General features: G+C 32.7%; 1 protein-coding gene across 3 annotated transcripts in view; it reads right to left on the minus strand.

The window, feature by feature from the left end:
- LOC130891631 (uncharacterized) overlaps window positions 1-20,581 on the minus strand; it is an 89,076-nt gene that overhangs the window by 20,631 nt on the left and 47,864 nt on the right. For all 3 annotated transcript variants that reach the window (XR_009058932.1, XM_057796474.1, XM_057796475.1), the window contains exon 2: window positions 264-336. Coding sequence is in view for 2 of the 3 variants with exons in the window: in XM_057796474.1 (XP_057652457.1) it covers window positions 264-336 (73 nt within the window). In the remaining variant the exon portion in view is untranslated. The remainder of the gene's footprint in view (window positions 1-263; window positions 337-20,581) is intronic.

Genomic DNA, 20,581 nt, shown 5'->3' on the forward strand with positions numbered 1-20,581 from the left:
GAATGTAATCGTAAAAATCAGTCTGATCTCCATTTCTTAAATTTATGCAACTCAGTAACACCACACATGTATTGTATAAGAGAAAAGAATACTGAGAATAGGAAAGTTTACGCTTAATAAGTAAAATGAAAGTGCCACTATCCAATTTTAGTTACGTTGATTGATTTTCAATTCCTTTAGTTGAATCTCAATATTATCAAACCTGAATAGAATTATATACCGATTGAATATAATAATAAATAATTTTTAATACTTAATGATACCTTGTGTTCTCTTTCTGAAGATATTTTCAAGAGACTTGCAAAAAACAATGTTAAAACTATCTGCGTGGCAGCCCTGGAACAAAAGGAGATTATTTCAAAAATAATATAAAAATGTGCGTACTACAAATATACAAGTCATTCTTGAATCTTAAATCAATCAAGTCTCTGGAGCAATTACTTTGGACTACAAATCCAAATCGGCATAAAAATAATATGACATAAACCGCTATCCTTGAAGTCCTTGAAAAATTAATTACGGTAGACTACGCGGAAGCATGACTTTCAAAAAAAGATACTATTGGAAAGATAATTTTGATGATAAAAAATCTGGATTATCCATCTCTGAATTAGAAATTTAATTTTGAAATTTTTGAAAAAAAAATCTTTGGGCAACGTTGCCATCTATTTCAAAGCATCAATTATTATTTGTGTATTCTCTGTAAATTATTTTTCATTCTAAGTGACAATTTCAAATTCATTAATTTTCTGTACAAGAGAAACGGGAAAAATTGATGAGAAAATTACGCAGGCCTTATAGGCTCATAGTGATTCCCTTCTCTATTTTTTGCTTTCGTTTTCCAGTCCTGAATTCGTTTCTCTCTCTCTCACAGATCTTTCATCACTTCTGTATACAATTTTTCCTTGATCTTCATTTTTTCTTCTTCCTCCTTGTTCCATGTCCATCATTTTTTTATTGCTTGAAAACCTGGCTTTCTCTGTATATGATCCAGCCATTTTTTGGATCTTTTTGCTTAGTTCTGCTTCTCCAAATAGATTCCTTATTTAATTATTTGTTCTCCTCAACTATAAATCTTCTCCCCCTTTTATCGCCTAGTATCCTTCTAAGTATTTTTCTTTCCCACATATCTAATTTCTCTTCCTTTGCTTTGTCAAGAATCCACGTTACGTCTCCTTAGCTTACTGTTGCTCTTATTATTGTTTTGTATAGATGTAGCTTCGTCTTTCTGGAAATTTTTTCGGATCTTATTATCGCGTTCTGCGATCCCAACTGTTTACTTCCCCTCGTCATCTTCGCTTCTAGATTTTCTTCCTCATCCACCGTCGACCTTGATAACCACCCCAAGATATATGGAACTTTGAACTTTTCTAAGCTCATTGCATTTTTTTCAGTTAGTTGTATTGACAAACTTCTCATTGCTCTTTTCCTCTGTGGTGTTGTCATTATCATGATAGTCGGAGATCTAGTCAAGGACAAGGCTGAAAGTTTTCAATATGTTATTCAATATATTTAAATTAAAAAAATCAACTTCTGGCAAGGTTAGCGCGGTTGCAACAATATCCACTGTTTTTTGCATATTGCAAATTTTTTATTAAAAAAATCTATCTTCACAAATCTGGCTTTGGAGCACTTTTTAATTAGACAATTTTGAGTATAAAGAAATTGCTAGATGATTTGCTCGGTTGCAAGTGTCTGTAAAATGGATCGAAAGTTGCTAAGACAAATTTCCGATAGGTTTGTCAGTTGCAACGCTGCTTATTTCGGAGCAAGTTGACATAGTTTCGTCTAATTTACTAACGAAATACATAAAAATTACATTTTTATACTATTTTTGGATACTTGATTGTTCAATTCAATGTTCATTCTTTTCATATTTCAGTGTTTTTAGAGACAGTTTCTGATACTTAACTGTATATTTTTTTCAGATCTCAACTATTTTATTGTGATCAGTTGTGCGTAATAATTTTTTATAAGTAACAAAAGAGAAAAGACTACATGTTTTATTCAATTATGGAAGCGCAATAAATGATCTGTGTGTTTTGTAAGGAAAAAATTATAATAAATTGACTAAATAAATTTAAACCTCAGATTTTATCAAAAAGCCATTAGGTATTGAGCATTAGAAAATATCTGAGACATAAATATAGTAATATTATTTTACCTGATGAAATAAACCAGTGTTTTTCAATCTTTTTGATTTCGCGAACTCTTTACAAGTTGAAAAATTCTGGCGACCCCCTTGTGTCATAGAAAGACTAAGAAATAATATAATTTAATTAAAAGACTACGTTAATGATTTTTTCTATTTTGATACATTTATTTATTTATATTCATATCTACTCTACAAGCCGCGAGAGTCGAAAGTAGGTACAAGGTAAGTTGGTAAAGCTACGCGCGACTTAATTTGAATGCCAACTCACGCGCCGCCGCCCGCAATGTTTTTTTGTTTCAGCTCTCATCTAACTCAGTTAAGCGCAGTCAACGCTAAGTACGTACGTCATTCATTGTTTTTTCGCTCGTTCCGCACGTTTATAAAATGGATAAGTTTCTCAAGAGATCGCAACCTTCAACATCTGGTACGAGTATCAATAGCGGTTGTGGTGAATCAATCCCGAAAAAATTACGATGACAGCTATTTGAAATACGGGTTCACAGTCTTAAACCATAAACCTCAATGTGTAATTTGCGGCGATGTTTTATCACGTGAGAGTATGAAACCGTCAAAGCTTATAAGGCATATAAGCCGTAGGATTTTTTTGAACGAAAGCTCTTAGTCAGCAGCAAAATACTATGATTCAGATAATAAAATAGTGTTTTCCTAATTGTTGCTGGAGTAGTTTTTCTAATTGTTGCTGTTTTTATTGTTGATGTTTTATAATCTTTATTTCTTTGGTGTTTGCTTACAACTTTTTATTATACTTAATTTTGGCGTGCAAAGGATCCGCGTGCTAAATTTTTATTGACTATTCACTTCTATGTTGTTTTGTTTATTTTCAGGCATCCAGTGTCAATGAGTCAGCATTATTAGCTAGCTACAAAGTCGCGTATCGAGTTGCTAAATCAGGGAAACCACATACCGATTGCCGAAAATCTCATTTTGCCAGCAGCTCTTGATATGGTTGAAATTATGATCAATAAGCAAGAGGCAAACAAGTTGAAAAACATACCACTTTCTGATAATACAATTTCACGCAGAATAAATGTTATGACCAATGATATTCAAGATCAAGAAATCGAAAAATTAAAGTACAGGAAACATTTTGCTATGCAGTTTGACGAATCTACAGATGTTTCAGGTTGTGTTCAGTTTGTACTATTTGTGCGCTTTGAAACAGACGAGAGTATCATGGAAGAAATCTTATTTTGCAAAGAACTTCCTGCAAACACGTCTGGTCAGTGTTTGTACGATATGTTTTTAGAAAACACTTGCGACTACGATATTGATTGGAAAAAATGTATCGCTATTTGTAGCGATGGCTCTAGCTGCTAAGGTAGGTAGTACCTTCTGATTTAAATGAAGTGCTCAAGGAGGTAATAAGAATTGTGAATTCTATCAAAGCCTTGCAAATCCGGCTATTTAGAATCGTTTTTGAAGATATGGACTCGCTTCATCAAAATCTCCTTTATCACACAGAGACCAGGGGGATAGTATATCTGAATATGCTAATCGTCTTTTTGACCCTATTTGGCTCATGAAATTAGCATTTGTGGCAGATCTTTTTAACCACCTTAAAATTTGAACAATCACCTCCAAGGTCGAGAAAAAAATATTTTAACAGATAAAGATAAGGTCAAAGCATTTCAAGCAAAACTTCGTTTGTGGTTATCCTCTCTGCAAAACAATTTGACTCTTTTCCATGTGTTCAGAAGATTGTTAAAGATAACGCATCAAACCAAAGTCTTGTAGTAAGGGCTCACATTCCTTGCCTGATACAGAGCTTACATAATTTACAAGAGAAACTTTTGAAATACTTTCCAGACTTGCACTCTGAAGCTGAAAACAGAAACAGAAGAAAACACGAATATTCAGAGCTAGAAAGGAAGCTCTAAAACTATTAGTGCCATTCGCCACTTCAAACTTGTGTGAGCTGACGTTTTCTGCAATGGTAGACATTAAGACTAAAAAGAGAAATAGACTGCAATTAGAAAATAATTTGATTATTAACGTTTCAAAAATAACACCACGATTTGATAAACTTTTGCAAAATAAACAAGCCCATTCTTTTGATTAAAATTGTGTTCTTATTGTATTCCTTGCCTATTTCTTTCAGTCGGCGATCCCCCGACTAAGGCTTCGCGACCCCCCTAGGGGTGTGTGTGTGAATATTTAGGAATTAAAATATAGGATTACCACAGAGATAAGAAGAGTTGAGCAGTGGGGGATGCTGCAAAATGTATTGCAAAGTTTTAAAAATCGCATGTCCTGTTGTATTAAAGCATTTGGTGTAATCGTCTAACTGTATGTTTTCTAAAAGTCGTAATTTTTCTACTTCACAAATGTGGATCTACATCTAACATGACACAAACATTGCGTGTGTTTGTCTCCAGTTGTTGTAAGTTTTCTGCACCATTATTTGTATAAATATTTTACTGCACCAGTTTTGTTAAACTTTTACTAACTTTCTGACATTAGACCTTGTTACGAGATTGGTATTAACACAAAAATTATTAAAGAATATTCAAATTAAACGAGTTTATTCAATCATAGCCATCATAATGAACAATATTTATTGTAAATACTGTAGTACTGTAGTAGATACTGTAAATGTAGCTATAGTAACAAGATTCATTATTTTTCCGGAAAAAGGAGTGATCTGACATAACCCTTGCGCTAAAAAATTTATAAAAATCATATAAAAATCACTCTGTATAGGTAGAGGAAAAATTCGAATTTCGAGGTTTTTTTGGTTTTCTCGAATATAGTGAGAGGTCGATAACAAATTAATTTTCTCAAAAACTCGAAACAAAGAAAGAACAAATAAATCAGAAGTGACTACTGTGCCACAATACGTGAACAAAAGAATATTCAAAATGTTTGAAGAAGTGTTTTGGACTATTTATCTCTTAGAAACAATAGTCCACATTCAATTAGTCAAGCTGAATTAAATGATCTCATTAGAGATTATCAAGTAAGAACTTCTTGGATCGCGCTTACAACAGAATTTGTTAACACCAGATACAGAAGTGAGTTTAACCAGAAATAAAATTAGGGTTAACTCATAAGTTTTCAAAAGAGTAGGGAATTATACTGATACACCGGGACCTTTAAAAGCGATTAATCAAAACTGTAATAAAAAAGAATGGTGTTTATTCCTATATATAAATAGAATATGTAAGCTGTTTTCTTGCACCACGTTGATAAGAAACCGACTATACCAATAGGATATGCTATAAATGTAAAGAGAGTAAGTTTTGAATTAATAAAGTATGAATAAATTCAATGGAAAGAGCGGCGACTTCAAAATCATCTGTTTATTATTGGGTTTAAAAGGTACATTTACCAAATACTCTTGTTTCGTTTGTTTATGGGACATCAAAACCAGATAGTAACATGTAAAAAAGACTATTCGAAACAAGTATACTTGGACAAAATGGACATCAAATATGAGTCGTTGGTAGATACAAAAACATTATTCTACCCCTTTACACAATAAACTGGAGGTTATGAAAATGCTCTTATTGAGTGGCATCTCCGATATGCCCTTCCCTTCTGGGGCACGTGCGGTGCAACGCAATTTGAGCGAATCTTCAAACTACAAAAGAAAGCTGTTAGATATTTACTGAGACTAAACAGCAGGGCTCACTGCAGTGAACTCTTTAAAAAATTAAAAATTTATCTTTGAATCTGTTTGCCTAATTCGTAAGCACGCTTCTCCTATTTCTGAAAGGTCGTTGCACGGCTATCCACATAGGAACGCAGTGCACAACTATTACCTATCTTCTCCACGTTCAGAATCAATTAAGGGCTCAATATTTTAGTATGCAAAAAAATGCGCAATCACTTGCCAATTGAAATCAAAACGATATCACCTTTTCGGGCATTTTGCAATAATTTGAGGGCATATTTATTGGAAAGTACCTTCTACTCTGTTATCTACTTCTAATAATATTTAATACCAACATTCTGCATAATTGTTTAATTTTGCTATGGACTTAGATTCTAATAATTACCTCTTACTATTACCTATAATTTTGTTACTCATTGTGGTTTTCTTCTGTATATTGAAATTTTATTGTGTATCTTTTAGTTATTTTTATGATTGTTTTTTGGTTTTCATAAGCGTTTGTCTACAACTTGTAACAAATTTTTGACAATAAAGCATTTCTCTCTTTTTTGTTTTAATCAGTGATGCATTCTCGTATTTGCTAACATATTTCCACATATTACAGAAGAAAAACTACATGAGGGAATATTTGTTGGCCACCAGATCCGTAAAGTTAGAAAAAATCCTCAGTTTGAAAGTTTCTGTTAATGAATAAACTACTTGGAAGTCATTCAAAAATGTCATCGAACAGTTTTTGTAAAATAAAAAAAAAAGAAATTATATAGATCTTGTGGTTATTAGGAATGAAAATGTAATTGAAGATTCATTTCCTACATTTGAATTTTTCTCTGGCAACTTATGAAGTAGGAATGATAAACAGGGGCAGCGTTTTCATGGAGATTTAAAGATTCTTGAAGAAGGGTCATTAGAGATTATTGGATGAAGATAACTTAAATTACAGGGGATTACAGTTGATCTATAATATAAGAAACTGATACGTGAAACTATATAAATAAAGCCAATATATGTCACTTTTAATTATTTAAGTTTTATAAATGAGAAAGTTTTTCTGAGCCTTTACATATCAATTATTCTTTATGATTAACTATTTCCTAAAAAAAGAATAATTAACCTTTTCACTGCTAGTATTACTTTATCAATAATTTCTGATATCCATTAGAGTGTGTTTATGGGACTATTTTGGTCAGTTGCAACAGTCAAATGTTGAAAATCTACTATAGGTATGGTCCGCAAGCATAGAACATTCGTCTAGACCTACTAAAACGGGGAAAGCCGGGAAAGCTTCACTGGCCCGACTATAGAAGGGCGTCGCAGTGAAAAGGTTAATAACTTTCAGCAGAATTTATTAGTGATTCATCATTCTAAAACGAATATGAAGAAAACCTTTATCGTTATTGTAGTGAACTCTACTTGAGTTGTTGAGCAAACACTAAATTGTATATTATTTATTCGTTACATTATAGTCGCAGATTCTCCGCGCTAACTTGAGACCGAGAAACTAAGATATGTACATTTTATTAAAGTTATTCGTTCCCTTTTCTTCTGTGACATATTCAGATCTTTACGGTTCTCTAAATCCAAATAATATTACTAGCCTTCTACTACTCTAGAAGGTCAGCTTAGAGACGGTCATTCATTCACAAAACTCCATGTTAGACCTATCACTGAGAACTGTACGTTTAATATACTGGCTCAGTTATATAGAACGTCCTCAGCAGATTTCCCTCAGATTAATAGAATAAAACATGATTCCTTTTTAAACCTCTGATAAGGTTCCTTTTGAGCTCAAAATACGCTGTTTACAAACTAATAACAGTGTGTCTTCCTTTATAATGTCGCAGGGACATTTCTTCATTTGTCTGTTAAATACTTCCACCATAACCTAGAGTTGTACTTCACTACTTAAGTTTTTAATTTTATAGTTCTAAGACAAGCTTTAGCTCAACGAGTTGTTAGCAAACATTCTTCCACATATCCTTAACGAAATGGTAGAGTTTTTGTGTGGAAGTGGAAGTGGAAGTGGAGGTGCTAATTTTTAAGACAGTGATTGTTTCCCGACTGTCAGCCCCTTTTTTTACATAATAATAATCAATATTTTTTTCCAGGGGCATGAAATCAACCAATGTAGCAGAGAGATACATATACAATTCTTTGATAAACAAAATCTAATACTTGAAAATTAGTACAACTATCTATGTGTTCAATTTCAATTTCAACATTGTCATTTCAATTAATTCATTACATTGTAAGTAATTGTCTTCATAAAGCTCTACTTTATTGTTAATCTATATCCTGTTTTGCATAAAAACGGCTATAGAAAAAATATTTTGCATAACACGATCCAAAAGTAATTTTACGGGTGTGAAAGTTTCTAAAATATAACTTTTGAAACTTCTTAGGAAAAATAGCTATTTCAATTTCTGTTATTATATTACTATATTTTTTAACTAATTTCTTAATATTTCTTTAGTATATCAATTCTTTCGTTTTCGAACCAGTTTCTCAATATTAATTTGAGAATCCGTCCCTGTGCTCGTGTTTGTCGGCCTCAAAACACGGAAAGAAAAACGACAATATCTAAATCCAGTGTTAAAGTTGCGCGGCTGTTCTAATTGAAATACCTGCAGTTATATTATGCCCACCGGACCCACCAATTAACTTACGTGACAGTACTAATTAACATCAAATACGAAATAAGCCTGCCTCGGGCCGAACACAACTACAGGGTGTTGTAATCAGAACTTTCGAATAGATACGTGAAATTAACGGATATAATGTGAAACTAAATGAATGATTATTTCATCGGGTTAAATTGGTTAGATACTGGAGAATGAAACTTTTAGAGTACTAGAATTTGAAGAAAGTGCAAAGTCAATTCTCACGTCAATTTTATAAAAAAATTAAATATTATACACTTGAAGGAGTAACGTTTGTTCATATTCAAAAAATCTCGTTCAAGTAATGTAACTATAAAGGATTCATTATAAAACTTGTATTGATAATAAAGATTAGGTTATATTCGATTTCAGTCCACTAAAATTGTAGCACTGAATTAATTCAAAATCAGCGCGTCGTTGCCAGATGTCTTCATTCGGACAGTAGTTAAGTGCTATTTTACAAGAGAAGTTTATGCCTGAAACGTCAGTTTGAACTACAGATATTGACTTCACGTTTTATAGATAGCGCTTATCTACAATCTTCGGTTTAAACGTTACAGTTGGTTTGGAAGCAGTTTGAAACTTAGTTTAATATAGCAAATTCCAATGAAGGTTTACCGAATTATTAACATTATAACAATTATTAAAATTGTAAAATAAACAATCGGATTCGGGCGACATCAGACCGGGATAGCCGCTTTATAGTATCTACAAATTTGTTAAATCGACTTTTGGCTCTTGTTCAGGTGCAACAGTGGTCATAGTGTGATCTTAATTGTAAGTAACTCTTTCAAAAATTCAATAAAGTTGCGAATTTACTTTGGTTCAACATTCTGACAATTTTTTATAACTCCTACAGGAAACTACAATTAGTCTATCTGGTAATAAGCGTTTGTTATGACTGAAATTTTCGCACTGAAACGACGATGATTTCCTTGATGTCATACTCAGTCATCTTGTTGAGAACATAGTAAAGCGCAGCAACGACGGCGCAGCAGCTTGGAACATTTGTAAGATGTAAATCTAAATGGGACTAAGGATAGAGTTGTACAGTAGAGTCCTGTTATCTATGGACAGTTTTGATTTACAGCCAATACATATGATTTAATTTAATTGGTGTATAATCAATCTCATTCAAAAGTAAGTATGTGAAAGACAAAGAAAACTATTTGCGTAGGTTGAATGATGCGTGGCTTCTGGTTCGTTAACTGTACAAAAGTACAATAAAAAAGTGCCGTATGCGGTTCCAAAGTAGTCTTTTACATTAATGCTTCAATACATACATTCTATTATCTAAGTGAGACGGGAATTATTTTTGCGGAGTGGTGGGCAAGAATTTCTGATTTTAATTCAATTGAACATATATAGAGTGAGCTTGAAAGAAGGTTCAGGGCCAGAAGTCAGACAACGAAAATCCTACAGGAATTGTAGGGGCTATTGACGAGAAGGCATACCACAAGAGTTCATCAAAACATTAATAAGGTTGTGGTGGCAATACAAAGTAAAGTTAAATGTTTTCTTTTTAAGTTGACAACTTTTTTAATAAATAGGGTCAAAAGTTATTTGATTTATCGTATACTAAACGAACGTGTACTGAGTAGGTTAATTTTATTGCGAGCAAGTATAGAATTTCGTTAGAGGAAATTGACTACAGTAAAAGTTCCTTACTCGCGCTTCCTTCATTCGCGTTTTCACTATTCGCGGAGTAAAAAAATGTAGAATGCTAAAAATTTCTTTATTCGCGGATTTAATAAGTACATACATAATAATAAAAGGATTCCAATAGGTATCCAACCCAATATCCTTTGTGAATGCCGTCAAATGGACTAACAAAAAAAGTAAAATAGATCTTATAAAAACTTTGCCTAAAGTATGTTGTTAAATGATATGGCCGGGGACTTAGACATAAGCCGCGTTCACCGCAATTGGTGTTTTTTAGAATGTAAATAAACAGAATGAAAGCAACCTTATTATTCAATGATGAAGTACATATACATATTTTAAATGTTGCTGTTCCGTTCTGTGGTAAAAGTCGCTTTGCGAGTTTTATTTTTCTCGTCTTCCATGTCCAAGTGACATTCAGGAATTGCTTGAATCGCAAGATGAAGATTTGACTGAAACCGATTGGAGGAAATGTTAAATTCACAGCCTATTGAAGAAGAGGCTTTAATAAGCACTGGAAACTTGACATTTAATTTGAAAAATCTTAATGAAGATTTAAGAATGGCAACTGAGCTTTGCGATTTCTTTATGAACATTGATCCGTCTATGGAACGAAGCCTTATTTTTTAGAGGCAAATTGCTAATGCGACTGCTCCTTATCAGTCTGCATTGAAGGAGCTGTTAAAAACTGTCAAGTAAGAGAAAATTATGAAGCCTAAGCCTAAAAATAATTATTCAAAATTAAATAAAATTGATTTTTTTATATATTTGTTTTTTATGTATTTATTTATTTTGTCACCTAGGAATGCGTCCATCATAATCCCATACAAATTACCATTCCGTATTCACGGTTTCTGTATTCGCGGCATATTTTTGGAACATATACCCCGCGAATAAAGAGCTTTTACTGTATTTCACAATTAATTAGAATTTGACTTGATCTTCCTTATTCAGTGATAAATGTGTAGACCCTGTATAGAGGAAATTGCGCAATCGGAGAGTGTATTTTGTGTGTCTATCGTCAATCGGTTTTAAATCAATCGATGCCGTAAGGTGGGCGGCGCAGGGAATGGTGTAACCAGATTCATTCATTCATAAAATTCGTATTTGATTATACGGAAAATAAGATGCCGGTGCTAAGTGGTACACACACGATCGATCAGGACCGGTTTTTTTTATTCACTCTTCCCTCTAGGCAAATTTCATGGCATCACTCTTTTAGAATCGTCTTGCCAAAAAACCGTAGGTATATGGTGGGATAGGCTGATTTACATTCGGACATTATTTTAACAAGCTTATGAAAAAGTTGATTAGATTTATCACAATCAAATGAGTTTACATAAGAAAGAGTGTTTATTGTGAAAGCTATATTTAAAGTTGTTGCACATGTGTATTTAAATTAATACACATTGTTTTTACAGGTACATCTTCATATAGTACCATTGGAATTATATAAAATAATAAATAATCAAATTCGATTTGACACAAATTAGGTTTTAGCTGATTTTTCGAATTCCATTCTATATATTGTCGCATAGGATTCTTGGAATGTTATGTGTAGTCAGTACTGCTGTACAGAGTGGTAACTTGGACCTTGAAAGCTCAAATGATCAAAAAACTTGAGGCATTTGAGATGTGGCTGTATACACGCATTCTGAAACTAACCTGGACTGACAAAATCACCAACGACGAAGTACTAAGACGCATTGGTCGCAAAAGAAAGATTTTGACACACAGACAAACGTGGTTACCAAATTCAATAAGAAGACAGCGTGAGAAGAAGAAGACATCACCAAAAAATGAATCCATTGTATTTAATCCAGGGCAACGTAGTGGCCACGTAAATGGACCAATCCACCAAATAGGAAATATGTTATTAAGATGATTTTTTACATCATTTAGGGAATGGCGAAAGGCTCCATCGTGCATGAATCTTATGTCTCTGCGAATTGGAATATCACATAACATGGGTGGGAAATCATTTTGGAGAAATTCTAAGTATCGATGACCATTCATTATTGACTATTAACAAAAAATATGGTTTACTAAATTATTTTACCCACTATTCCTGCCCACATATAAACACAAACACAAACAGTATACAGTTTGATTTAGTATGTCTCATTATGGGGCGTCCATTAATTACGTGAGGCGTTTTTAGACATTTTTAACACCCCCCCTGGTGAGATTTCGTGAGATTTGGTTCAACCCCCTCTCCCATCCCCCAACCTCACGTGAGATTTTTCAAAATGTGTGTTTATAGAGTAAATGCTTCGGATTTATTATAAAAAGAAAAAAAAATTGTTTAATACTTTTATTTGATACTAGTTAAGACTATTTTTTAAGATTGCTCAGAAAGTAGATTAGAATTCACAAAAGTATATTTATTTCAATTCAGTCCAGGGACACTCGTGTAACACTCAATAGTAACTATTGAAACTAACATGTCCATATGATTTTCAGTAAAATCATCTGCTCCTTCAACCTCGTCCTGATTAAGCTACTCTCTCGTAATGAAATTAGATCATTTATAACGTATTATAAATTTATTTCGAGATTGAGTTTTTCCGCAATACGAATAGCAAACATGTGCACTTTCGTTAAATATTTTTGTGTACGATTTCGCCATATTTTAGTCAAAAAACATGTTTTACTCGATTTAATACTATTTTATCGATATGTTACTCGATTTCTTACCGAAAAAAATTACATGCTATTTTCCATGACCCCCCTCTCCCCAAAATAAGATTAGATGAGATTCAGCTAGACCCCCATTGACCACCTCACGTAAATATTGGACGTCCATATGGCACGACGATCTAAAAATCTACATATCTCCTTAACCATACATTTTATCGAGTTAAACAAAGAGTAACTTTTTGTTAAAAAATCGATTTTTACTATCTTTAGATTGTACAGGTTGTCTCTGTAAAAGTTACAGATTGTTAACCACTGGGCATAAGCCGCCCCTAGCCTTCAGATCGTAGTGTAGTTTATTTATTCCGTCAAACACACTAGATGGATCTATGTACTCCATTAAAATTTCATAATGTTCGAATGTATAATTTAAATAATATATGAAAATATAGGTTCTAGTTTCGCAGCTTTAAAGCCCTATAACTCCCGCATTTTTTCCATCAAGTCCCGAAACACCGTATACAACAATTTACCGGATGAAATTTAGATAATATCGGACGATAAAATCAGAAACATAATATCTAGATGAGAACTAAGACCATGAATAAGTATTTACCATATAAAAATTATTAGATTTAATAGAGTCGCTATAATTTGGTCTAATATTGTATAAAAAAATAGTTGAAAAGTGAATGAACATAATAATACTTCAATTGCAGCCATCTTAAATTTTATCGCACAACTACCGAATTCACTACATCAAAAGTTTACACTTTATAGTATTTACTGTGTTCATTCACTATTTAGCTATTTTTTCACAATTACAACCATTTTTTATAGTTTTAACATATTGTATATAGTATGGCAATTAGTATCTCATGCATAAGGTATGACAGCAAAAAATTTTAAGCTTAGATATTATTTGTAACATCTTTCAGATTGCTTTAATATTCAGAATCGCAGGATATCTGCGGAGGGAGGATTGATATAAAATGAAGTGTAAGGATATTAATAAAACGGAAATGTTTTAATTATCACAGTACTTAATACAAAAACTATTGTTCAACGTCGATTTACTGTTATTGGTGAATAAAAACCAACGACCCACAAATATCAAAACAGATCATTTCTTTTTGCAGTATAGAAAAAGAAAATGCTAAATCCAAGTTGTAGCTATGAATACCTTTTCAAAAACTCCCCCGCTCATCCAACATATTTGAATTTACCTAATCCAAAAAACTACACTGGGCATACATTTCGACGTTCTTCGGCGTCTCAATCAGTGGATTCCGGTGGTGATATAATTCAACTAAAGAAGCACGGTGGGTGGAAATCCAACACAGTTGCGGAGGGTTACGAAGACGACTCAATATAACACAAAATGGATTTCGCAGTGAAAATTTTAACGGGAACAACTTCAAGCAACATTGTAAATGTTCACGATCCTACCAACAATCTAATAAGTACTAATACAACTATGGACGATGTCATTCTTTGAACTCGTTAAATGCTGCCAATTCAAGTACCAATATTAATGTAACTTCTTTTTCACTTAAATTAATGTATTCCAAATTTCAACAATTTTTTTTATTATTGGGTACAGAGCTATGTACTAAAATATACCGAGATAGACCGTAAGAAAGAGAAAGAAAAACAACTAAAGATAGAATAGATCGAGAAATGTTTGCAGAAAGCTAATAAGAATTCATCCCTACATATAAATTTAGTGGTGTCAGTGGGTAAAGATATGAGGAAATCAACTAAGTTCACAGGTTACTGACTAACGAAATCACACAGGACACTAACATTCACTACTGATGTAATGGAACAGATATAGGAAAATCATTATTTTTGTGACTGGTCATGTTGAAAAAAATATCGAAACGGGGTGATTGAAGATGTTACTAGGTTGATGATAATGTTTGGCTGTCGTTTCTTGTATTGAAACACAAGATCCAGACTCCTAGCTCATTAGTTGGCTACAAGTAGATAGGGGCTTTGTATCCAAAGTTCTGTCGCATAATACGGAAGTAAAATCATTCGAAGGGGGTGTTCGTTACGTGGATTGGTCAAATAGAAACCACGTAATCGAATCATATCCTAGATTAATTCCCGTTTGACATTTTGATAGTATATAAATAACAATTTTCTTATTATCAATGAAAGTTTCCATCCCCTATATTCGAACAACATATTATATATCAGAGCTTTCTCATTTCATTACACTTAAATTATCTCGATATCAGAACATATTCATTATATCAGTTATTAAATTTAGTTGTCAGTGTTGCATTCCTTATAACCGGATAAGTACGAAAAAAGATACTATATAATTAATTGCCGCATTTGATGCAGCGGCTGTTTAAATGTTAGATATCAAAATATGATTCAATTTTTACGTAACGGCACCACTGTTAATGGAAATATGTCATATATAATTGTAACAACTTCATTTAGAAAGTTGCTCAGCGAATTGTATTTAATTTTATACAATAGGTTCGGAAAATTATAAGGAAGGCAGATTTATCAAAATAAAAAAAAATAACTGATATTTAAAAAAAACTTTATAGAATTTAGTAACTATCAATCATTATAAAATTAATATATACAATCACGATTTTATATAGAAGCTCATCTATGAGAACCAAAGGATATAGAGTATAATACTGAAGTATGGAGAATTGAAATAGAATACTTTATTAACGGTCTGTTCAGGAGGATCTAACTCCTGATGAACCACCTCGTGGCTATCAAAGAAGCATAACAGCATTCTTCTCACATTCCATTTGCTCATAAAAGCTTTTTTTGGTCTTTAATTATTGGTGGTGAATCTAAAACTTCGTTTTTGGGTAGTACTGAAAAAAAGCAACTTTCAGCGTTTGAGTTATTACTTTCTGTTTATTCTAAATAGTCTTGAAAGGTTTTTCGAAAGCAAATTTTGGATTAAAATATTTCTAGCCTTTTTGCGGTTCAAATTTAATTGTTCTACAATCATTCTAACCGTTAAACAATGATCTTAGTAGATTAAGCCACGTGTACATTGCGCTTTCGTGTCAGGGTGTACCTCGACCGATCTCGAAATTTTTGTACCTGATTCATAGATTCTTCACCAAACAGTATTAAATAGTTGTGTAAAAACTTTACGTAATTGTTTAAGTTTCAAATAATAATTATTTTAAAATTTAAACATTGAAAACAACATTATTAAAGAACCAGTTATTTAAAGTTAGTCCATTTTCTGGGTAAATATTCTCTTGTCTAATGTTAATTTCATAGGAAGCTGTGGTATCTACATGTATGCCAGAGGCTTGGATTTCCATCCTCGGTGTTGCTTTATTTTCAAAACTTTGTGTGCCATATTTTCCATTATAATATCGTACAAAAAATCAGACGCGCTTTACAGCAGGATGTCTTATATTTCTATACATTTTGAGGAGGTCAACAAGACTAACATCACCAATATTTCCAGTGGTGACCACAAATTCGAGAATAAAGTGTGTTTTGCTTTCTGGAATTGTAATTTTGAAAAAGGTGTCTTCATCAAATACGACTCCTTCTCGTAGGAACGTCAGTTCAGCCTTCCTGCAGGCTCCCGCAATCCCTATTATCATTGTGACTTAAGGAACCAATGCATTAAATAATAAACTATGTACATATCGTAATTTGATTTACTTTTGCAAATAGAAATATTTCGTCTTTTATAAATTTTTCTACATTCTCCTTCGACAAAATCTCGGATTTTTTTGCATAGTTTCCTGCATAGTTCTTTTCAGTCAAGCCAAAACTGAGTGTACTTTTTGATATCGAAATTTTTGCACAAATGAATTCATATTTTAGCATTGAGTATGTAGGGCACAAAGTTAACGCCGTCAACGTTTTTGAATTTTCAAAAAAACAAGGGGTACTTTTTCGTTGATGTTTTTTATATTTTTCAGATCGCACCATTTTTCGCCAGGGCGTATCTAGTTCTTGATTTTTCAGGTATTAAACTACCCACTCCTAGAATCATGCAAATGCAAGAAGTTGTAGTGAACCAATCCTATAAAGTGGTGGGATATGAAAATGACTATTGTGAATGCATTACATCACTGGAGATTCTGCATTACAGGCGTGTTACTGGAGATTTTTATAACTAGCATTACTAAAATACATGTAGAAAATACAAAATTGAGAGAGAACCAATGATCACACACAGCTGGAAAAAATATATTTCAATAGATCAAGACTACTAAATCATGTGGTTGTTCCAAGATTACGACAAGCACTGAGAATACGAGGTCTGGTTATTAAATAACGAGACTGGTTACGAAAAAGGGTTTATTATAAAAATTATTCTACATTCGAATGCTCCTCTTCAATATACTCCCCTTCCCTCACCTCACAACTTTCCATACGTTTTTTTCATTGATCGAAGCAGTGCTGGAAGTCTTCTTTTGTGAGTGCCTTTAGGAGCTCTGCTGTTTTTTTCTCTTCATCCCTTCCATCGTATCAAATCGAGTCCCTTTCAAAGCAGATCTTTTTCTAACCTTTCAAGGAATTCTGAGCAGACCCGTTGACGCAAGAGCTTTTGGTCAGGAGAAAAATATCTAGTATACGTCACTCATACAAGAAACAGACATTCACACAGAGAAGAAACAAACAGACATTCAGGACCCCACTTCGCGTCATTTCAAAAGATTTGAAGATGCCGGGGACCTACCAGCTGTCTTCTGCTTGATGATGCAGCTGCCGGTTACCGGTATACAGGGAGCGCAGAAACAAGTCGCAGAAACCTCTATATACAATGTGGCATATATAGTCGAATACACGATTTTTCCAGTCCCCCCAGCGGTGAAACTAAGCAGAATTTAAAAAAATGTTTTTGCAAAAGTTGTGCGGAATTTTTTCTCATAAGGTTGCTATTCAACGTTTTTCCTAGAACGCATAGTTTTCCCGGAAAATCAGAAAAATTGAATTACAAAAATTTTTCGCGCCTCCTAGCGGCGAAAAATGCTTTATTCAGAAAAAAGTTTCGGACAAAAGTTGACGGAAATTTTGTATGCTACAACTTTGCTATTCACTATTTTTCCCGGAAAAGCATAGTTTTCCAGTAAATGCAAGAAATGAGTTTTGAAATCTTCTGCGCGCCCTCTAACGTTAAGTGTTTCGCTAGGACGCGTAGTTTTGTCACAAAATGGTTAAATTAGTGCTAAAGCAGCGCGTCATTTTCGAGATTGCGGTAACTCGAATTCGGTTTCAGACAGCTAAAATACATCGATATTGACTGGTCTCATTTCTGTGGGGAAAATTTCTATGGAGCCGCGATTTTTCGTCTAATTTGAATGGACTAATTCAAGAAGTATCTATTACCATTGTTAATTAGTAAATAATAGTATTCTAATGTAAAATCAAATAATATGTACGACAAGCAAATTGTATTCAGCTCGATAAGTAACCTTCACTTTGTAGTTGCTTATTTTTCTTTAGAAAATTCTTTAATGAATGTTATCAAATCATGATATCATTTTCCTGACAAACAATTGTCGTTGATTTTGTACCGCGTTCTTTCAATTTTATATTAAAATATTGGCTTCATAAACCAACACGTTTTTATACATAAATATAATGAATTTCATTACTTGGCGTTAATATAAATTCAATAACATACATTTTGATTTACGAGATACATTTCTAACATTTTATTCCTATTAGATTATACTTCGTACTTCTCGATATGTAATTAAAATTGCAACAATGTATAATGATACATAATAACGCTAAAAGCGTAGAAGTACCTTTATAGAACGCCAACAATGTGAGTACTTATAGTATCCAAGTACCCGAGCTGCTCTTATTTTTTTTATAATCTCAACTAGTTTTACAGCTTGCAGAATGAATTTCTTTGAAAAATCTCATGTTACGTCTATATATAGATTAAAACGATAGGCGTACCAATGCAGAAACAAAGGGTTCTTGAAAATACTTTATTTTGAAGAAAACATCATAACTTTGTAATACAGCAACACAATAAATTGTTATATACGAAAAATTTCATATTTTAACCCCACATACATGATAAACGTTAATCTAAGTAACATGTTGTTATGTATAGGCCAATTCTACTGACTCAGAAAGTAAGAAATACAAAATGAGGGGCTTTCCACTGGTTCCAAAAATCCTTGTGAACGTGTACCAATTCCTAGTCTGTTTACAGTAACTAAAAATGAAATAAAATCCAACTACCCCTTTTCATAGGGATACTACAACTGTTAGAGTAGATCACGCACCATCTACAACCTATTCAGTTTCGAAGAATGATTTGTTATTGTCATTATAATATAAACATATTTACGCCGCAATTCATTAAAAATAATAACAGTGACGAAAACCATTTCTTTACCATGGCGTTTGTATTCTATGAATTATATACAATAGGATAATCAAAAAAACAATCACGTGTTTATTTTATGAATTAAATTACGAACAGCATAATCAGAGGAATATAAAACAAATTTGAACGGAAAACTTTCGCTGTTTTTGATGAAATCTACGATGAAGAAATTATCAATATTGTCGACGCGTTTAGAAAACAAAAAGTTATTCGTCCTAGCAAATCTTTATATTGTCTCACTTAATTTTTAAATTTGCTGTGCTTCTATCGAATGTTTCGTTGTTTATTGTTAAATTTTGTGTTTCTATATTTTATAAGCTACCATGTTTTTTATCACTGTCTTCACTTCTTCTTTTTTATCTTTTGACAGGACCAAAACTAAATAACTAAAAATGCACATAACTTAAAACTATGGAACATCGAAAACATTTCTTTGTGTTTCTATACAAAGTTAACCAAAAGCACTACTTCATTGTTGGAGAAATTGCAATTGCAAATTATGCTTTGCTAATTTTTTTTTATACAAATTTCTTAATCAACAAATATCGGAAAAATTTTAGTTATATATCCTCGATAGTGACTCGATTACGTAAGAAAATATCGTATCTCGATATCTGGAAGTTCAATGAATAGTTTTATAAGTAGTCTTATTATTATTAAGTAGTCTTATTAATATATACAACAAATCGTATAAATAAGATTATTGTCATTATCATATAAACATATTTACACCGCAATTCGTTAAAAATAAATAGTCTAACAGTGACATATCTTCGCCATGGCGTTTGTATTCTATGAACTAAAATTGAAAAATTCTGAATTTCCATTTGAGCAGCTACCACATAATTACCGAAACATGTACAATAGGATAATCAGCAAAATATCTCGATGTTCAATGTTTAGTTTTAAAAACAGATAAATATTCTTATTAACCTTGATTAATTTCTCCAAAACATGTATTATCGCATCGCAGGATTCCGTTATTATTAAGAACAGACTTTGTGAAGAAAAAGCACTATGATTCTATAAATTTTCCAACGTTATTGATAGACTTTGAAAAAGGTGGTACTGCTTCCCGCATGTTTGGATTTATTTCCTCGATCAATAGCGTTCCAGTAGCTCTTGAAACTGTCCATCTGTCCAAAATTTCTTCAGTTAACTTCAAGATTTCCGTTAATGCATTTCTGACTTTTTCTTTTATCAATCTTTTGACTTATTCGTTCCATAGAGATATTACCATACGTACAGTTTCTATGAGTTCGGTCATGCGTATTCTCAACGTGTAACGTAGGAACGTAATGGTAATATATGTAAACTCTTATATGGCCAGTTCTTATGGGAAAAAACGTCTCTACGTTAAGGAGCCGACCGTATTCACAGTATTCACTTTTTCTCTCGTTGGAGACACTTTATCTATACTGCGCATGCTTCATGCGCGCAAAAGATGCGCAGAATAATTGAAGCGC

The sequence above is a fragment of the Diorhabda carinulata genome, chromosome 3 (genome assembly GCF_026250575.1).
Source record: "Diorhabda carinulata isolate Delta chromosome 3, icDioCari1.1, whole genome shotgun sequence".
In the NCBI taxonomy this organism is placed as follows: domain Eukaryota; kingdom Metazoa; phylum Arthropoda; class Insecta; order Coleoptera; family Chrysomelidae; genus Diorhabda; species Diorhabda carinulata.